The sequence below is a fragment of the Ranitomeya imitator genome, chromosome 7 (assembly GCF_032444005.1).
Source record: "Ranitomeya imitator isolate aRanImi1 chromosome 7, aRanImi1.pri, whole genome shotgun sequence".
Lineage (NCBI taxonomy): Eukaryota > Metazoa > Chordata > Amphibia > Anura > Dendrobatidae > Ranitomeya > Ranitomeya imitator.
The window spans coordinates 192,336,141-192,356,418 of NC_091288.1; the positions used below are offsets into that span (position 1 = coordinate 192,336,141).

The following is a 20,278-nucleotide window of genomic DNA, read 5'->3' on the forward strand; positions in this document are numbered from 1 at the left end:
AGGAGACAAAGAAAAGTAAAATGACAATATTACAACATAAAACCCATCCACCTCTTGCCGCAGAGACACCACTGAGCATCACCTAAAAGGGAACCTGTCACCAGGTTTTTGCTTCCCCATTTGAGAGCAGAACACTGCAGGGGCAGAGACCCTTATTTCAGTGATGTATCACTTACTGGCCTGCTTGCTATAGTTTTGATAAAAATCACAGTTTTATCAGCTTTATTTACCAGTGCTCAGAATGTTGAGCTCTGCATAACCCCGCCCCCACCACTGATTGGCCACTTTCTGCCCTTGTACAGTGTACACAGAAAGCTGCCAATCAATGGTGGAGGCGGGGTTGGACTTCCTGGCAGCAGGATTACTAGTCCTCTAGTGATAATCTCCTGCTGATAAGACTGTGATTTTATCAAAATTTACATCAAGCATCACAGTAAGTGATATATAGCTGGAATCAGGGTTTCTGCCACTACATTATGGTGCTCTCAGAATATATGGCAAAAGCCTGGTGAGAGATTCCCTTTAAGACCAGTTAACATAACTCAAATGTGGAAACCACGCTCGGAACTTGTCCCAACTACATGTCCTAGATAAATGGCTTGTCGTAGACCAATTAGCACTTAACGAGCTATACATGCACATTATATGTAGATAATCATAATGCACACTCACTCTAGTGTTATAGGTTACTCTCCTGCCCATCAATACATACATCCAACAAATCTAGTCTCCTGCAAGACTCTGCAGGGGAGACCCTTGGGTCAATTGGACTCCCACAGGTGGCTTCAAGTGGTACACGTAGAGTATACTTTGTAAAGAATCTTGGGAACCTCAAACTAGTATTGTCCCAACCTTGCCACAACGTGAAACAAATGAGAATCGTCTATCGAGCATCCATGTCCAATTTTTAAGTGTTCACAGTGACATATTGCTACACTAGCCCAAAATTCCCTTCATTCTCCGGATCAGTAGTGGTCCCAAAAGGGCGGAACACCACCATTTATAAAGTCATTGTGCAGCCTAACGATCAGCCTTTACTTTATAGGATGAAAAAACTCCTAGAAAAGGGGTCGTTCGTGTATACTCTTTCAACCAGTCGGGTGTGGAGAGATGTAGAGATCGCAACCTGAAAAAAATAGCACTTATTTGTGGGTATGATCAAACTTGACAACTTTCATGGATGCTCCTCTAGGTCACTGAAGATGCCTAAAATCATTGCCCCATGACCAAGACCTCCACACATTTTCCACCCCACATTCATGTCCTCTCAATGCTCGGTTTAACATCACAGCACAACAAATCTTTTAGACAATGCTGCTTTCCAACAAGTTTTAGGAGTCTTGACAAGTTCTACTTTGAGTCTTAGAGGTTTCCTATTTTTCGGGAGCCTTACAGACATTTTGAGAGAGTTGGTAACTATTTGTATTTTGATGCAGTGGTCTCCAGAGGTCCTGGACTTGCTGTCTCTTAATCACAAGACCATAAGTCCATTGCCTTAGGATTATACGCTCCATACCACAAACTTCAGGATCCACTCAATGTAATATTACTCAAGTCAATCTAGAAAACACAATCCAGTCCAGTAGAACCAGGCTAGAGACATGTCGGTGGAGCTTTCTGGGCAAAATATTGGGTGGGCTCTCCATTTAATCACAGACTAGAGGAAAACTACATCTTAGATATTTATGGCCTATCCATTAGATTTACCATCAATGTCTGATAGATGTGGGTTCCACCTCTTGAGAACGAGGTCTTGTCCGTTGCCACCAGGAATGGTCCTGGACTTGCTGTCTCTTAATCACAAGAACATAAGTCCATTGCCTTAGGATTATATGCTCAATACCACAAACTTCAGGATCCACGCAATGTCATACTACTCAAGTCAATCCAGAAAACACAATCCAGTCCAGTAGAACCAGGCTGGAGACATGTCGGTGGAGCTTTCTGGGCAAAATATTGGGTGGGCTCTCCATTTAATCGCAGACTAGAGGAAAACTACATCTTAGATATTTATGGCCTATCCATTAGATTTACCATCAATGTCTGATAGATGTGGGTTCCACCTTTTGAGAACAAGGTCTTGTCCTTTGCCACCAGGAATGGAGAAGTAACGATGCATATTCACGTCTACGGAAGTCTGGCAAACAAGCCTGTAAATATGGTATAAATTATCTATTTTGGATAATAGGATTTATGTATTTTAATTCTTTTTAATTCGGGGTTGGTCAAATACTTCAAGAGATAAAGATCCTAAAACAATTATCGCATTTTCCTCCATTAGTTCAAGGGTGGACACTCATCAGAATCCCCCCCAAAAAAAACTTCTTTTATGTATAGATTACCCAAAATATTCCTTACAAAGCGATTCATGATTGCCGCCTTCCCTTAATTAAACTTTTCTACCATCTGTGCATGTCGACTAACTTTTATGTTCACACTTCTGTTTTCCTGAAAGGTTAAACAACAAGATAGTTGTAAGTGCTGTTTTAATTAGCGGATCTATACGTGCCAAAGCAGCATCAACGCGGAAGTGAACTCAGCACTTCGCCTCGGCTTTAATGAGAAGCTAAAGCTTGTTGACTTTGCCATCTTGGTGAAACTCATTATCAGGCAAAAATATGTAAATATCTCCTTTAGCTCCGCCATTAATAAGAGTGAGGCATCTTCTTCAGTAATTAAATTCCACTTCTTAATTGAATAAATGGCAGCCCATTAATCTACAATAGGGAGACAATAAATATTTGCACCGTAATTAATAGGCAGACATGTTGGTGGTAATGGTTTTGTTAGAAATTTGGATTAAATTGGGATTATTAATTATTTACAGCAAACTTTTGTTTACATGAACTTCGCTGTAATTATTAATCAGTTGTCTGTATATTTAATTTTGTATATACTTAGCACTTAATGAGAATGGATCAAATACCGTAACTTTATTTAAAAGTTTTCTCCAGTCTTGAATGATTTGAGCAGAATTAAGGCGGCAATACCGGCTGAACGCTCGTCTGGCCGCCAGATCTTTTTTTCTCCGTCTAGAAAACATTACTGAAGCCCTCTATGCTTTACGCGAAAACACCACGATGCTTCAGAGACATACTTTGAAAAAACTGGTCGGGGACTATGCATCTCAGAGCACTGCCCTGAGGCCGGACCCCGCAACTGTTCCACTAGAATGACCGCTCCATTATGTGTGTGTACTGTCACGGTTTCATAACTCACTGTGGTCTGCCATATAGGATATGTAGGGTGTCGGACTGTCAGTAGTGTGAGTAACAGCCCAGTCGTCCAATATGTGACTGGGGCCTACAAGGCTGTCAGCATTTTGATTGACAGTCCTGCTGCTCAGTCTGGCCTAGCCTGCGGGTGATCCTCCAGGTGTCTCCCGTTCTTGTTAATTTGCTAGCTATTTAGCTGGCTAGGTATGAACAGACCATTGTCAGCTGTAGCTTTGCTCTATGATGTGTGCGCTTTGCTCGGTGTCTGATTTCCTGATCTTGTTGCCGGACCTTGGATTTGTCGTTACTATTTGTTTGTGTTATCCCTTTTGCTCTTGACACTCTCTGACCTCAGGTACTCGACTCCGGAATTGACCTCTGACTATCAGCTTCTCTTATCTTGACATACCGTCCCGGCATAGGACCCCGAACGGATACTTGACCACGCCTTTGTATCGCCCCTCTGTACGACGAGCCCTCCTTGTACCTGGCCTCGAACCTCCCGACTACCCCCTCTCATGGCTTGTCCACTCAGCGAAACAAGTATAGGGAAAAACCTGCGGTTTGGGGAAGCAGGGTGAGGAGAAGCTGTAGGGGATCTTCTTCTTGGACTCGTCATCCTTAGCATATGGTCTCCTACCAGCTATTCAAAGTATATTTTCTCTGAAATGCGCAGTATTTAAAAGTTGAGCATACACGATTGCAATAATGCAGCCAGTGCCTCATTACACCAGCGGTTCAGACAGCATGAATCATTGGACATGTTTCCTTTAAACAGAGTTTCACTATTTAAAAAAAACTACATTGAGGAAATCCTCCTTGATGTAAGACCCCATCTACACTTTCTGTGGGGTTACTGAGGAGTCAGGAGACCCCCTTTTCTGCCAACAATTGGGGGCTGCAGAGATTAAAAATATCTGTCATTTCTCGGCATTAAGCACCACTCCTGGTCGTTGGCAGCCGCCAAATACAAGCAAACATGACTGTGACCAGATGGTTGGGAGACACACAGAATGGCATCGCAGGCCACACATGATCAGAGGTTGCAGCTTGTGAAGACATTGAAGACATTACTGGACTTTTATCTCCACCTTTTGGAGGTTCTTTTAGCCCTGTCCATTTTAAGTACCGTATCTTTTCTTTATTAATAAAATTTATTTTTAATCTCATATTCGTTGGAATCTCTTCTGGTCTAGTGGTAACCAGCCACAACGGATAATTTTGATATACGCGGTCAGAGGTTGCAACTTGTGAAGACATTGAAGACATTACTGGACTTTTTAAGAAGTGTGCAAGTTTGAGGTGCTAATAGACCTAAGATAACTGTGTGCTGACAGCATCCTCTCCTGACTCCCCCATACAGCTCATGAAGGCTAAGTTCAGACAAATATGGCTGCATTTTCGAGAGGGAGAGTAGAACACAAATGTAAGGCGCTCCCAAACATCTTCACCTGGTGGAACAAGCCCTTTCATGCCCATGTGGAACTATGAACAGTGTATATACCTTACCCAAAGGTCTACTTTTCCAGTAATGGCACACAACTTCGTTAGTTAAGCAATTAAAAGACAGTAAAAATATTATTAAGCTCTTGTTGGACAGGCCCAGCACAGTCGGCGTCTTTCGTGGAGACCAGCAATTTGAAAGAGAGCCGTTTTGCTTTTAATTAAATCTCTTTGTCTTGAAATTGCTTTGCCACGACCTTTGCGAGAGAGCTGCAGCCCGGTCTCACTTTAATTACACCGCTGACTGCAACACAATTCAGTTAGCTGCCCACACACCGCGCTCTATAAGCAAACAGCGACGGGCCACCAGCGGGTCAGGTCTGACTAGATGTGTATAGATGAGGCATCCGGATGGAAACGCCATTTGTAACTCTACGGCAAATGACCAGTGTGGACATCCTGGGTTTTTCCATTAGGTTTACCTGTGAGCTGGAAGTCGAGCTTTATTATTTGCAGAGAAACGCAATCACATCCGTGGAATTTATGGATTTTACAGCACCCAAGGGAGAAATACTCTTTTACTGGAAAGAACTCATATTAAAGGCAATTGCATAAAGTTTTCGACCCCCTCTAACCCAGTTCCCTTGAGTCCTTCCCAGAAACTACCTCTCAGCAAGATGTAGGACATCACTGCCAGACTGTAATATTCCATATAGCAGAAAGAAAGGTCTACCAACATGTACCAGCCCGACAGAGGACAAAAAAAATACACCATAGACCTCCATCGGGGGAATGGGGGTCTTGGGATACATTCGATGGCACATAGGTTCCTGTAGAGGGAAGCTAAAATGCAGTCAAGCCTACAGGCACCATGTTTAGAGAAAAATGAACAGAGCAGATTGTTAAACATATTAATAAAAAAATGAGTACAACATCGTTGATAAACCTATGTCATTTTGGGCTTAAGAGTCCAGTGGGCGGAGCTACTCATGATCGATAGATCTCTCTATATGCACACTCACTCAGGGAAAGCAGTCATTCTCTAATGAAACCACCCAAGTCCGGAATCAATAAATAAATATAGAGAGATATAAATTGCTTACAAGCTCTAACATTTTTTTCTCATTCCCTTATTCCAATAATTTTGGAATCTGTCAACAGGTTTTTGCTATGAAATTTGAGAGCAGCATGATGTGGTGGCAGAGACCCTGATTCCAGCGATGTATCACTTACTTGGCTGCTTGATGCAGTTTGGATAAAATCCTTGTTTTCTCTGATGTAGATGTAGCAGAGCTATGAATGCTGAGCTCTGTATAACCCCGCCCACACCACTGATTGGTCGCTTTCTGTGTACACTGTGCATTGTCAGCAAGCTACCAATCGGTGGTGGAGGCGGAGTTACATAGAGAACATGGACTGCTTGGCACAGGACACCTAGTCCTGCACTGATCACCTAATGAAACACTGACTGTATTGAAGCTACAGGAAGCTGCTGAGCAAGTAACATATCCTTGGAATCAGGGTACTTGCCTCTACATTACGCTACTCTCAGATTAAATGGCAAAAATTTGCTGACAGATTCCCTTTAAGCACTGCAAATAATGAAAATTAATTTTTATGTTTTTTTGGCAATATTTCGAGAAAATGTACCGTAAAAAAAAAAAAGGGACACGTGTCTCTTTTGTTATATTGCATTCCCATTCTGTAACAATTATTTTTATATACATATGAATTTTTTTGTTTTTGTAGGAGACTGGACTAGAAATGGCGATTTGCACTGGTGGTGGCTTTTTTTTTTTTTTCTTCTTTTTTATTTATCTTAACTTATTTGCTCCCTTTATATTATCGCGAAGTTCCCCTGTAATTGGAATTGACATATTAGCCCCAGTGTCAGGGGAAATTCACCCTCCTGGTTGCACTGTTGAACTGAGCAGGAGACTCCAAAAACTTTTTTTGTCCAATTGGCTTTGCCTAACCTCGGGCATTGATATTACCGTATATTATTATATATAATCAGGATGTCAGCTGTATACCGTAATGATTGGCATAGGGATATCAGTGTATATATATCATGGTATAATATAAGCTGCCTACCGCCAACCTACAACATAAGCAGACTAATAAATCACTGCAATAATGTATTTAGTTAGACCGTTGTCCTACTTGATTCATTGCATGTTTTCATTCTCCCAGGCAACACAATCTATCCCTGTGTCAATAAAAGGCTTTTAATATTTTACCGCGAGTAGATCTGGCCCATCCTTCGTTTTCGGTTTCTGCTCTTGAGTAATGCTATTCATTGAGGATATATCATATATTCCAAAAAATCCCCTGGAAATGACTGTAAGGTGAATTAAAGGGGTTGCTTACATGAGGGTCACATTCCGACTAGACTCTCTGCCGATTCTCAATGTTCTTGCAGTCTAGTCTGCCTGTGACCGCAAATATGTCAATCGAACATATGCAGTCACGTGAGCGCCCATTTTGGGGAACCGTTACATTGGGCTTCGACACGCGGCACCACCACCCATCTGCTGTTATACGTTCCGGACAGATGTGCATGCAGCCCAAATAGCACACATGAGGGTACCAGGTATCGGACCCCCACCAGTTCTGATACTGAAGACCTACCCTAAGAATAGAATTAATCTTCCTTTACATATCTAGGATTGATCATTTTACAGCTCCTCTATAAAATGATAAACTTTTCCTTACTGATTTTGGGCTATACTATGTGTAATATACCAAGACAACGACGTGTGTGTTCCCTGGTTATAAAACCTATTAATGTTTTATGAAATCTGGTCCCAGCCTAATTTTATGCATAATGGAAGGGAGACGTTGTGTGCCGCTTAGATGCTCCTAGGGGACACCATAAGGGAAGTTAGGGAAATAAATACCAAAATGGAAGAAAAAAAAAATAAAAATCATGCAGGAACAAAGCGTTACCGTGTAATAACGGAACTGTTCCTGCTGCAGCGACACGGTCATAAAGCGGGTCTTAATTTATAGAGTAATAATATGAAAAGCTTATATCTAACGACATTAAAGATCCCATTACAACATCGAAAAACCCCTGTATTATGCTGCATACTGAATCCACAGATGTGCGCGGTAGTTACGGAGATTGCGGCGTAGTCTTGAGACGTTTAACTGGAGAGACTTAAAAGTAATGTTCATCATTAAAACTATTTCTTTCTATATAAGCATCCAAGCTCACTTTTAGTATACAGCGTTCCGCAGTGTAAAGGAAAAAATTGCCACCACTAGGGGGAGGCTATACATAACTTGTAACCAGGTCATAAGTTGCCAACTTTTCCTCTTGTTTTACTCCTGCTTCTCCCCTGAGTATTACGGTTTTTGTTTTTCGAAAATCCGCCATACGATTCCAGAGATATGGACCTTTTCCTTTAGCGCTAATTCTTATAGTCTTTATTAAGTGGGCGTGGCTCACGGGATCCTCTAGGGCATGTCTTTGAGCTGCTCTGCATAATAAGCCACACCCTGTCTGCAAACATAAAAACGCCCGTATCTCTGGAACCGTACGGCGGATTTAAGAAAAACAAAAAACAGCATACTCAGGGGAGCAGTGAAAAAACAAATAAATACAAACACTGGCCAATTTACGTCTGGCAACAGGTTCTCTTTAAAGTGGTTTTCAGGTACTTCCCCCTCAAAAAAACTAAAAATCTTCTAATCAGATTTCTAACAAATAGACCTATTTCTGCCAATGTCTTTTTTAACCTATAAATCTGTGTTCCTTTGGCTAGAGGGGGACTTTTTTCAGTGTGACACAAACTACATTTCCGTTCATACAACAGTGCAGAGCATATCAGTTACATTACGCTCTTGTCGTGCTTTCTGCCTTTTTTTCATGTCTTTCCTTCATATAACGATTTTTGACAAGTTTTATGTACAGATTTGCCCTTTTTAAGGCTGTCTTTTGTTGTTTAGTTTGTTTTCTAATTTTTACGTCAATTTGGCTTTTTCCAGATGCTTTAACTTCGTCCTCAAATGCAACTTTTAAAAAAAAAAAATCTCAAAATTTGGCGTAAATGTACTAGAGAAATTTTACGCATGCCAGTTATATTGGTGCTATTTGTTTGCATCGTCTTATGAAATGTTCAACTTTGAGGTCTAAAAAAAAAGTGCAAAAACGTGAAAAAAAGGCATTTTTTATTTTGAGCGAAATTCGTGAACAGAGTGCGCCATTTGCTCAAAAATCATCGCAAAAAAGAAAAGTGACTTAAAAAACAACAACAAATGCAACAGAAAACATTTGCAGCTTGCAGATTTTAATGGAAATTTATGGCAAAAATCAGCATTTAATCCATATAGAAGAAGTGTGACTACACAGCATGGAACTTTTAACACTCTGGCTAAGGCTTTTAATGCTATTTTTTGAAGAAAATGCCAAAAGTGAATTAAAAAAAAAAGTAATCTTCAGTCTTTTCTTTGCAGGTGCCTTGTATTTATGATCCACTCCTGTCTTTGTCATCAAAAACTGCATAAAAAGCTGAATATGGAAAACATACTATTGGAAATTCTTACGATATCTTATTGCAGAAGATATACATTAATAAAAGATGATCAAAAAAAGCTCTTATCTATAAAAAGCTTTGATAGGAAATTCAGAATATAGGACACATCACAGATCCAGCCGCTCCAAGCTAAGCTAATGTCACACATTTCCATTTCCTTACCTACCTGATAATAATGATTACACGGAGAGAAGAAGCCAAAAAAAAAAGTTTGTCTATTCTCCATGATGGGGTTTTATTCTGATCGTAGTTTACAGACTATAATAAGTATTGAGTATAATGATTATAAGATCTGTTGTCACTGATATACAGACCAGGGGGAACCTGTCAATAAGAAGCCATTTTTATAAATTGGCTTATAATTAAAAGTGACCCTGATTTAAAGGGGCTGTCCAGGCTTGGGGATGTATTCTGCAATCACTATGTGACTGCAGACCTGTGAACCCTCACTGTGCGCACTGTCAGGATCCTCTAGGGTTGACAGTCAAGTATGTGATGAGAATACATTATGACTAGACATGTCTTGCCACCCTCAATTCACTTGTATTGAGTGAGGGCCGCGCACGTTTAGTCGGTATGTGACTGCATTTATGCAAATTGCTTATTTGCGGAGAATCCTGACACTGCGCGCACTGTGAAGACTCACAAATCTGCAGTCACATACAAACTCCATGTCTGAACGTGGCCTTAGGTAGGGGCCAGTTGTTGATTTGTTCGGTTCAGCTGGTTTGAATTCTAAAATTAGTTTTGGGCTGGGTTTTAGATGAATTGGGTTTAGGCTGGGCCCGAACATAGATTGTTTTGTTCAAATGGGTTGAATATTGAAATTAGATTTAGGTTGGGTTTTAGATGATTTAGTTATAGCCTGGGTTCAGATGTTGATTGTTGTGTCCACCTGAAATTAGTTTTAGAAGGGGTTTTCGTTGACTCTATTATAGGCTGGGTTCAGACGTGGATTATTCGTTTCTGCTGGGTTGAAAATTGAAATAAGTTTTAGGCTGAGTTTTAGATGAATCAGTTCTAGGCTGTGTTTAGATGTTGATTGTTGGGTTGAAGGTTTAGTTTAGTCTTAGGCTGGGTTTTAGATGAATCAGTTATAGGCTGTGTTTAGATGTTGATTGTTGGGTTGAAGGTTAAGTTTAGTCTTAGGCTGGGTTTTAGATGAATCAGTTATAGGATGTGTTTACATGTTGATTGTTGGGTTGAAGGTTTAGTTTAGTCTTAGGCTGGGTTTTAGATGGATCAGTTATAGGCTGTGTTTAGATGTTGATTGTTGGGTTGAAGGTTAAGTTTAGTCTTAGGCTGAGTTTTAGATGAATCAGTTCTAGGCTGTGTTTAGATGTTGATTGTTGGGTTGAAGGTTTAGTTTAGTCTTAGGCTGGGTTTTAGATGAATCAGTTATAGGATGTGTTTACATGTTGATTGTTGGGTTGAAGGTTAAGTTTAGTCTTAGGCTGGGTTTTAGCTGAAGTAGTTTTAAGCTGTGCTCAGATGTTAATTGTTGGATTAATATTTAATTTAGTTTAAAGTTGGGGGTTTTTTAATCGGTTTTAGGCTGTGTTTGGGCATGGAAATTCCGGTACTGGATGACTGGGTCTGTGTGTACCTTTGCAATTAGATTATATGCATTGTTGTAATCTCTAAAACGGATGAATATAGCGCAGGTCCATGAGAAAAATTGTGCACTTGCACAATCCGTGTGCGCTTCAGTAGCTCGCTAACCGAAAAGCTTGCCATACCCATATAATAGCTATAGGATTAATGCTATTGCTCCCGACTCCTCCACACGCATGGTCATTGGGTTGGACCAAAATTATGGGCACCATAAAAAAAACTTCCCATGTAAGCTCCTCGATGGCTCAAAACAACACAGATTGTGAGTGTTGACATGAGGGCAGGTTCTGGGGTCACTTACTTTTTTAACAGCTCTTCATACTTATAGTTTGCACCTAGCTTGCTGATACATTGATGGAAGATAACACTTTGGTAAAAACTGCTTGAGATTTCCGGGCAACTCGAATATTTACCACAATTTCACACCAGGCTGTGGTGTGGCTACTTTCTTATCAGGCTTGTCTGATGAAGTGCTGCCTACAACAGAAGTGATTGATGTACAATACAATAATACGCTTTGTAACAGATTTATGATCATGGATAGGACGCCAAAATCAGAATGGAAAATATAGGGGTTTACCAGAAATTCAAGATAGCAGCAGGCCGTAGATTCACCGCAGAAACTTTCTACTTCACTTGTCATTACAATCTGGTTCTGCAGCCATGTCCTATTACATACGCAGAAGATAATGGTCCCAAGTTTTCTAGGGACCATTTTCATCTTCAGATCTGGTCAGGGGTCCCTGTTCATCTTCAGGTCTGTTCAGGGGTCCCTGGTTCATCTTCAGGTCTGGTCAGGGGTCCCTGGTTCATCTTCCGGTCTGGTCAGGGCTCCCTGTTCATCTTCCGGTCTGGTCAGCGGTCCCTGGTTCATCTTCAGGTCTGGTCAGGGCTCCCTGTTCATCTTCAGGTCTGGTCAGGGCTCCCTGTTCATCTTCAGGTCTGGTCAGGGCTCCCTGTTCATCTTCAGGTCTGGTCAGGGCTCCCTGTTCATCTTCAGGTCTGGTCAGGGCTCCCTGTTCATCTTCAGGTCTGGTCAGGGCTCCCTGTTCATCTTCAGGTCTGGTCAGGGCTCCCTGTTCATCTTCAGGTCTGGTCAGGGCTCCCTGTTCATCTTCAGGTCTGGTCAGGGCTCCCTGTTCATCTTCAGGTCTGGTCAGGGCTCCCTGTTCATCTTCAGGTCTGGTCAGGGCTCCCTGTTCATCTTCAGGTCTGGTCAGGGCTCCCTGTTCATCTTCAGGTCTGGTCAGGGCTCCCTGTTCATCTTCAGGTCTGGTCAGGGCTCCCTGTTCATCTTCAGGTCTGGTCAGGGCTCCCTGTTCATCTTCAGGTCTGGTCAGGGCTCCCTGTTCATCTTCAGGTCTGGTCAGGGCTCCCTGTTCATCTTCAGGTCTGGTCAGGGCTCCCTGTTCATCTTCAGGTCTGGTCAGGGCTCCCTGTTCATCTTCAGGTCTGGTCAGGGCTCCCTGTTCATCTTCAGGTCTGGTCAGGGCTCCCTGTTCATCTTCAGGTCTGGTCAGGGCTCCCTGTTCATCTTCAGGTCTGGTCAGGGCTCCCTGTTCATCTTCAGGTCTGGTCAGGGCTCCCTGTTCATCTTCAGGTCTGGTCAGGGCTCCCTGTTCATCTTCAGGTCTGGTCAGGGCTCCCTGTTCATCTTCAGGTCTGGTCAGGGGTCCCTGTTCATCTTCAGGTCTGGTCAGGGGTCCCTGTTCATCTTCAGGTCTGGTCAGGGGTCTCTGTTCATCTTCAGGTCTGGTCAGGGGTCCCTGTTCATCTTCAGGTCTGGTCAGGGGTCCCTGTTCATCTTCAGGTCTGGTCAGGGGTCCCTGTTCATCTTCAGGTCTGGTCAGGGGTCCCTGTTCATCTTCAGGTCTGGTCAGGGCTCCCTGGTTCATCTTCAGGTCTGGTCAGGGCTCCCTGGTTCATCTTCCGGTCTGGTCAGGGCTCCCTGGTTCATCTTCCGGTCTGGTCAGGGCTCCCTGGTTCATCTTCCGGTCTGGTCAGGGCTCCCTGGTTCATCTTCCGGTCTGGTCAGGGCTCCCTGGTTCATCTTCCGGTCTGGTCAGGGCTCCCTGGTTCATCTTCCGGTCTGGTCAGGGGTCCCTGTTCACCTTGAAATCTGGCTATGGGTCCTTGCTCATTTTCAGGTCTGGTCAGGGGTCCCTGTTCACCTTGAAATCTGGCTATGGGTCCTTGCTCATTTTCAGGTCTGGTCAGGGGTCCCTGTTCACCTTGAAATCTGGCTATGGGTCCTTGCTCATCTTCAGGTCTGGTCAGGGGTCCCTGCTCATCTTCAGGTCTGGTCAGGGGTCCCAGTTTATTTTCAGGTCTGGTCAGGGGTCCCTTTTAATCTTCAGGTCTGGTCGGGGGGGTCTCTGTTTATCTTCAGGTCTGCTCAGATGTACTTTGGGTGAATCTTTCCTTTTAGAGTTTGGAATCTGATATTCATCATTACTGTGTTTTGGAGTCTGAGCTTGTATCCATTTTGGAGCGCAATGAAGGGGACATATGTAATACTTGTTATTCAAATGCATTAGTTAGGATGCATTTTGAGGGTATGGTCTACATAGATATGGAGCATATGTTTAAGCATATTGTGCAACCCTTAGAGACTCAATGAAGCTCTCTTAGAATGTGTCTTCAATGGAGTATGCAAATTGCCTCTTTAGAGAACTTGAACTCTATAGCGCCACCTGTTGGAAGTAGCAATAAGACAAGTCACTATCGACCCTTTGACGAGTCTTGCAATATGACTCAGGATAAAAGCCAAGAATCTCAATTTGCAGACACGGTGTTTCAGGGTATTGCCCCTCGTCAGTGCAACGTATGAGAACTGATTTGGCTAGGTGAGAGGCTTTGGACTGAGGTAAATTGCAGAAACGTAAAACCTCGACCCCTGTGGTCAGACCGCAGTGCGAGAATTTATATTACCGTATATATACAGACATCAACATTTATTGTCATTGTTTAGGTGTAGGCAGCGTGCACTTCTAGGAAAAATTCCTTGCAGCGCGGGGTCTGTAATTGCACAAGGAAAAGGTTTAGCCGAAATATGAAAGCAGAAGACCATGGAGCCAAACGTGTGGAGAGAGGTCATTCTCTTTAACAGGAAGTTACGTAGCGAAGTCCCGGAGTTTATGTCAAGTCATTAAAATACAGATACAAACATCTATAACAGAATTGTGTAATGCAGAAAAAAAAAGGATATGCTGGCTCACACCGTGTACACTGTGCCGACATCGCTGTATGCCTGCTTATAACTGTAGAAATAGTGTACAAAGAACATAACCACAAGCTATAAAATCCAGAGGACCTCTATATATAACAGCAGCATCGATAAACTAAAAAATTTTCAAGTGGGCTTAAGAATGATTTTTCTCGGCAGCACGTCGTCCTGTGTAAACAGGATGATGCGCTGCCGAGAACAATGAGAGGCTATTCACACAGAACAATCTACGAATGATCTTTCTCTGTGCACCTAGGAAATGCCAGAGTTCAGAAATAATCATTAAGGTACATCGCAGGAATCTCTTCACCCATGATAAGGATATGTTCACACGCTTTTTGGGGGGTTTTTTTGCATTAAAAACGCATCTCTTGGCAGGAAAACCGTAGTGTAAAATACACGCGGATTTGATGCATTTTTTTATTTTTACGCATTTATTTGAATGTGTTAAAAGTGCTGCAAAAAAATGTCGAAAGAATGGACATGCTGCGGATTTATAAAAACCCTCTGCAGCTCAAAAAAAAAAAAAAAAAAAACTAAGAGAAAAAAAAAAAGATGTCTCGTATGAATGAGATTTTAGAAATATTATTCATTTTGCTCATTTTTTATGCAAGAAAAAACATACTGAAAGAAAAACGCGGCAAAGAGTGCATGAACATAACTTAATAGTTCAGGGGAGTTATTCATGTGGTGGTGGTGGGGGGGGGTTTGTGGTTTTTTTTTTTTTTTTTTTTTTTGGGGGGGGGACAAAGTTCGGCTTTTGACTCTGCTTCTACAACCAAATAAGAAATGACGAGAGGGTGTTCCCCTAGTCCTAGGTAGCACGAATAGTTATACAATAAAGGAGGTCGCCATGACACAGGAATAATATTGTCACAACTCTTATGGAATGGGCTGGAAAGCAGAGACGGAAGGGGACTGTATATTCGCAGGGAAAACTCCCCCCATTATAAGGCACTCACTGTGACGGACAAATCGCTGCAGTGTAATCAATGCATTGGTCCAGATACAAAGGTCTTACAGAAGTAAGAAAGGGTTATCCATCATACAAAGTATTGGAATATAGCTGCCAATGTAAAAAAAAAAGGGGGTGAGGGGCAGCGCAGCTATTATACGGCCCCCCAAAATACAGTTATATCATAGCGGTCTGACACCTGCATTGTGTGGGGTGGTAAATCACGCTTCTTGTAGTCTCGTGCTCGGCCATTATGAAAAGCCTTATTATTGCTCTCTTATTATTGCTCCCTACAACAATACACACGCAATGTTTTCAATGGAAGTCCTATATCGTCCGCTCCGCACGCTCGTCTGCCTCTAATAAGTCTTATAATGAGGCAATTTAAAGGAGCTTTCCACCTACATATATCTATTATTGTGTGACCGATGTGGTAGTATACGCCTGCATAACCACAGCTCCACTCACTTCCATAGGACAGAGCCGAGCACAGTGATCTGCTGTCTCCTCCTGTCCCCTAAAAGTGAATAGAGGGTGGTCAAACACACTAGGGACTTTGGGACCCCTTTTTTGGGATCCGCGCCAGTCCCAGTGGTCCGAACCTGAGCAATTATACATTTTTTACCTATTCAAAGTAAAGTTAAAGAATGCATATAGTAGGAAAACAGCTTTAAATGGAGTCTGTCAGCAGCTTTTTGCTAGGTAATCTTAGAGCAGCATAATGTACTGATTCCAGCGATGTGTCACTTACTAAACTGCTTGCTGTAGTTTTGAAAAAAATATATTATTGTTTTATCAGCAGGAGATCATCACTAGAGGACTAGTAAACCTGCTGTCATGTAGTCCTCAATATTCATGAGCTCTCTCTATATACACGCTTCAACTCAAACTTCAGAGTGTACACAGAAAGCTGCCAATCAGTGGTGTGGGCGGGGTTATACAGAGATCAGCATTCAGAGAACATGGAGATCAGGGATTTATCAAAACTACGGCAAACAGCCCAGTAAGTGATAAATTACTGGAATTAGGGTCTCTGCCCCTACATTATGGTGTTCTCAGATGGGGAAAAAAAAAAAACCCCGACGGATGACGGATTCTCGTTAATAAAATCTGAATTGGCCAAAAGGGAACTAGTCATTTTAATTTCAGAGATCCAAAGTTTTCTCTGACTTAATAGGGTTATCCAGGACTTTTTTTTACAATGTGCCTAAGCACTAACAGGCAAGTAGTTGGTTATTACCTGCTTGTTGTGCCCGGCGCCTTTTCCTGTCGGCACAGAGCTGTCACTGACAGCGATTGAACAGCTTCCACTGACGTCACGCAGCGGCTTCTTTTCCACTCTGCTCTGTTGATGGGCAATAACATGTTGATTGACAGATGATTCCCCGCTGCCTAACTGCGGGGAGCCGGCTGTCAATCAGCATGACGTCGGCAGTCACACCCTGTCAACAGAGTAGAAGAAGAAGAGCTGCTCTGGTGACGTGACGGCGCTGGGCACAACAGGCAGATAGTTGCCTCTTTTAGTAACCATTTGCCTGTTAATTTTTAGCCCCATAGTAAATTAAAAAAAAAAAGAATCCTGGTCAACGCCTTTAACATTTTGATCAGTGAATCACTGGCATTTCCAAAACTGACCAGTGAAATATAAATACTACTTGGGCCATAACTTTTCTCCTGAGCCCTCATATCAATGCACACCCCCAAAAAACTTTTTGACAATGATCAATAAGTGGAACAGGCTGCCAAGAGAGGTGGTGAGTTCTCCTTCAATGGAAGTCTGTCTGAGATAGTTTACTGACTCCTGCATTGAGCAGAGGGTTGGACGTGATGACCCTGGAGGTCCCTTCCAACTCCACCATTCTATGATTCTATGAATGTGACATACAAGTCGTTACAATGTTCCTTATTCTTTCCACCACATCATCATTGTAGTGTATACAGATGCAAGAATCCACGGTGCCCTGCGCCTGACAGACGGCAGCGGGTGACATCTCTCTGAAAGTAACCTGCCGTTATCCATCGCCCCCAGCGAGAGCTGTCACTACGCTGTCACCTGCGGCAAGTGATGTCAGAAATCCCCAGTCCACTGTTATATATATATATATATATATATATATATATATATATAGCACAGGACGTGAAAACAGACGAAGACAAACTCCGGGACTCTGTAGGTATGGAGTCACTGTCCATCTACATGCCCATCAATTACTTCTCTGCTGGTATACTATGCCAGCCCATAATATCCCCACGGGAATAGGATACATGCCAGCCTATGACTTCCCCGTAGGTAAGGATACATGCCAGCCTATGACTTCTCCAGGGGTAAGGATACATGCCAGCCTATGACTTCTCCATAAGTAAGAGTACATGTCAGCCTATGACTTCCCCATAGGTAAGAATACATGCCAGCCTATGACTTCTCCACGGGTAAGAATACATGCCAGCCTATGACTTCTCCATAGGTAAGAATGCATGCCAGCCTATGACTTCTCCATAGGTAAGAATACATGCCAGCCTATGACTTCTCCATAGGTAAGAATACATGCCAGCCTATGACTTCCCCATAGGTAAGAATACATGCCAGCCTATGACTTCCCCATAGGTAAGAATGCATGCCAACCTATGACTTCCCCATAGGTAAGAATGCATGCCAGCCTATGACTGGCATGGATCCATACATACCCAGGACTTCTCTGCAGGTTTAACCTCTGTGCCTGCTTATGACGTATAGGTTGGCATGGTCCATACATACCCAGGACTTCTCTGCTGGCATAACCTCTGTGCCCGCCTATGATGTATAGGTTGACATGTGTCCATGCATATCCAGGACTTCTCTGCTGGAATAATCTATATGCCCGCTTATGACGTATAGGTTGGCATGTGTCTATACATACTCAGGACTTCTCTGCTAGTATAACCTCTATGCCCGCTTATGACATATAGGTTGGCACGGGTACATACATACCCAGGACTTTTCCGTTGGTATAACCTATGTGCCCGCTTATGACGTATAGGTTGGCATGTGTCCATACATACCCAGGACTTCTGCACAGGTATAAACTATGTGCCCGCCTATGATGTATAGGTTGGCATGTGTCTATACATACTCAGGACTTCTCCGCTGGTATAACCTATGTGCCCGCTTATGACATATAGGTTAGCACGGGTACATACCCAGGACTTTTCCGCTGGTATAACCTATATGCCCGCTTATGATGTATAGGTTGGCATGTGTCTATACATACCCAGGACTTCTCCTCTGGTATAACCTCTATGCCCGCTTATGACGTATAGGTTGGCACGGGTACATACCCAGGACTTCTCCGCTGGTATAACCTATGTGCCCGCTTATGATGTATAGGTTGGCACCGGTACATACCCAGGACTTCTCCGCTGGTATAACCTCTATGCCCGCTTATGACATATAGGTTGGCACGGGTACATACATACCCAGGACTTCTCCGCTGGTATAACCTCTATGCCCGCTTATGACATATAGGTTGGCACGGGTACATACCCAGGACTTCTCCGCTGGTATAACCTATGTGCCCGCTTATGACATATAGGTTGGCACGGGTACATACATACCCAGGACTTCTCCGCTGGTATAACCTCTATGCCCGCTTATGACGTATAGGTTGGCACGGGTACATACCCAGGACTTCTCCGCTGGTATAACCTATGTGCCCGCTTATGATGTATAGGTTGGCACCGGTACATACCCAGGACTTCTCCGCTGGTATAACCTCTATGCCCGCTTATGACATATAGGTTGGCACGGGTACATACATACCCAGGACTTCTCCGCTGGTATAACCTCTATGCCCGCTTATGACATATAGGTTGGCACGGGTACATACATACCCAGGACTTCTCCGCTGGTCTGGATACCTGCCAGCCTATGACTTCTAGATAAAGAAGGACATAACGTATCCAGAGCTATATCTAACCTGCACTTGCTAAAGATGTTCTGCAGCAGCAGAAACACAACTCTTGCATGAGACAAAGTGTCCCCCAGTGAGGGTCTCGCCCCCACCCCGGACCCCTGAGCAGTGCGGTTACCTGCAGCCCGGCAGTCGGCACAGACCGTGTTCTCCGGCTTGCGGGCCAGCTCCAGCAGGGCTCTCCGGTTCCTCTCTTCCGCCATGGTGCACAGCGCAGGGATGCCGTTATCTGCGGCTGCCTCTGCTCTCCTCCCCCACACACTGACACACACAAGGGCTACCGCAGGGGGCTTCACCTCGTCCTCATGGCTGCAGGTCTGGCTGCCCTCGGCTGTCACCGTCCGCCCTCGGCTGTCACCGTCCGCCCTCGGCTGTCACCGTCCGCCCGGCTCCTCCTGTCTCCTCATTCAAACTGGACTACTGGGCTCCTGACACTTCTGGTTCCGCATTCCTCCAAATAGCAGAAAGTCGTGAGGAGATGCGCTGCTCGGGCGCGCCCCCTGGTGTCCGCGGCGCCACCTGCAGGCGCCGGGCATTCCCTCATCTCACTACTGTACTACACTAGAAAGGCTGACGTCATAGGTTTTACCATATAAGGACTTGGGACTTCCTAGCCTGGCCATGGGGCTGGGAGGGCTGCAGATTGGGGGGCTGCAGATTGGGGGGGGGCTGAGAGGGCTGCAGATTGGGGGGCTGGGAGGGCTGCAGATTGGGGGTCTGGGAGGGCTGCAGATTGGGGAGCTGGGAGGGCTGCAGATTGGGGGTCTGGGAGGGCTGCAGATTGGGGAGCTGGGAGGGCTGCAGATTGGGGGGCTGCAGATTGGGGGTCTGGGAGGGCTGCAGATTGGGGAGCTGGGAGGGCTGCAGATTGGGGAGCTGGGAGGGCTGCAGATTGGGGAGCTGGGAGGGCTGCAGATTGGGGAGCTGGGAGGGCTGCAGATTGGGGAGCTGGGAGGGCTGCAGATTGGGGAGCTGGGAGGGCTGCAGATTGGGGAGCTGGGAGGGCTGCAGATTGGGGGGCTGGGAGGGCTGCAGATTGGGGGCTGCAGATTGGGGGGCTGGGAGGGCTGCAGATTGGGGAGCTGGGAGGGCTGCAGATTGGGGGGGGCTGGGAGGGCTGCAGATTGGGGAGCTGGGAGGGCTGCAGATTGGGGAGCTGGGAGGGCTGCAGATTGGGGGGCTGGGAGGGCTGCAGATTGGGGAGCTGGGAGGGCTGCAGATTGGGGGGCTGCAGATTGGGGGGGGCTGGGAGGGCTGCAGATTGGGGGGGGCTGGGAGGGCTGCAGATTGGGGGGGGCTGGGAGGGCTGCAGATTGGGGGGAGCTGGGAGGGCTGCA

The 20,278-nt window shown here is 44.4% G+C and overlaps 1 protein-coding gene across 2 annotated transcripts in view; it reads right to left on the reverse strand.

Annotated features, from left to right (window-relative positions):
• Nucleotides 1-19,452, reverse strand: part of ADAP1 (ArfGAP with dual PH domains 1) — a 116,517-nt gene extending 97,065 nt beyond the window's left edge. The window contains exon 1 of one of the 2 annotated variants that reach the window (XM_069734266.1): nt 19,060-19,452. In XM_069734266.1, the coding sequence (XP_069590367.1) occupies nt 19,060-19,144 (85 nt within the window). In that variant the 5' untranslated portion in view covers nt 19,145-19,452. The remainder of the gene's footprint in view (nt 1-19,059) is intronic. The other variant, XM_069734267.1, reaches the window with a different exon arrangement.
• Between the last annotated feature and the right edge of the window lie 826 nt (nt 19,453-20,278).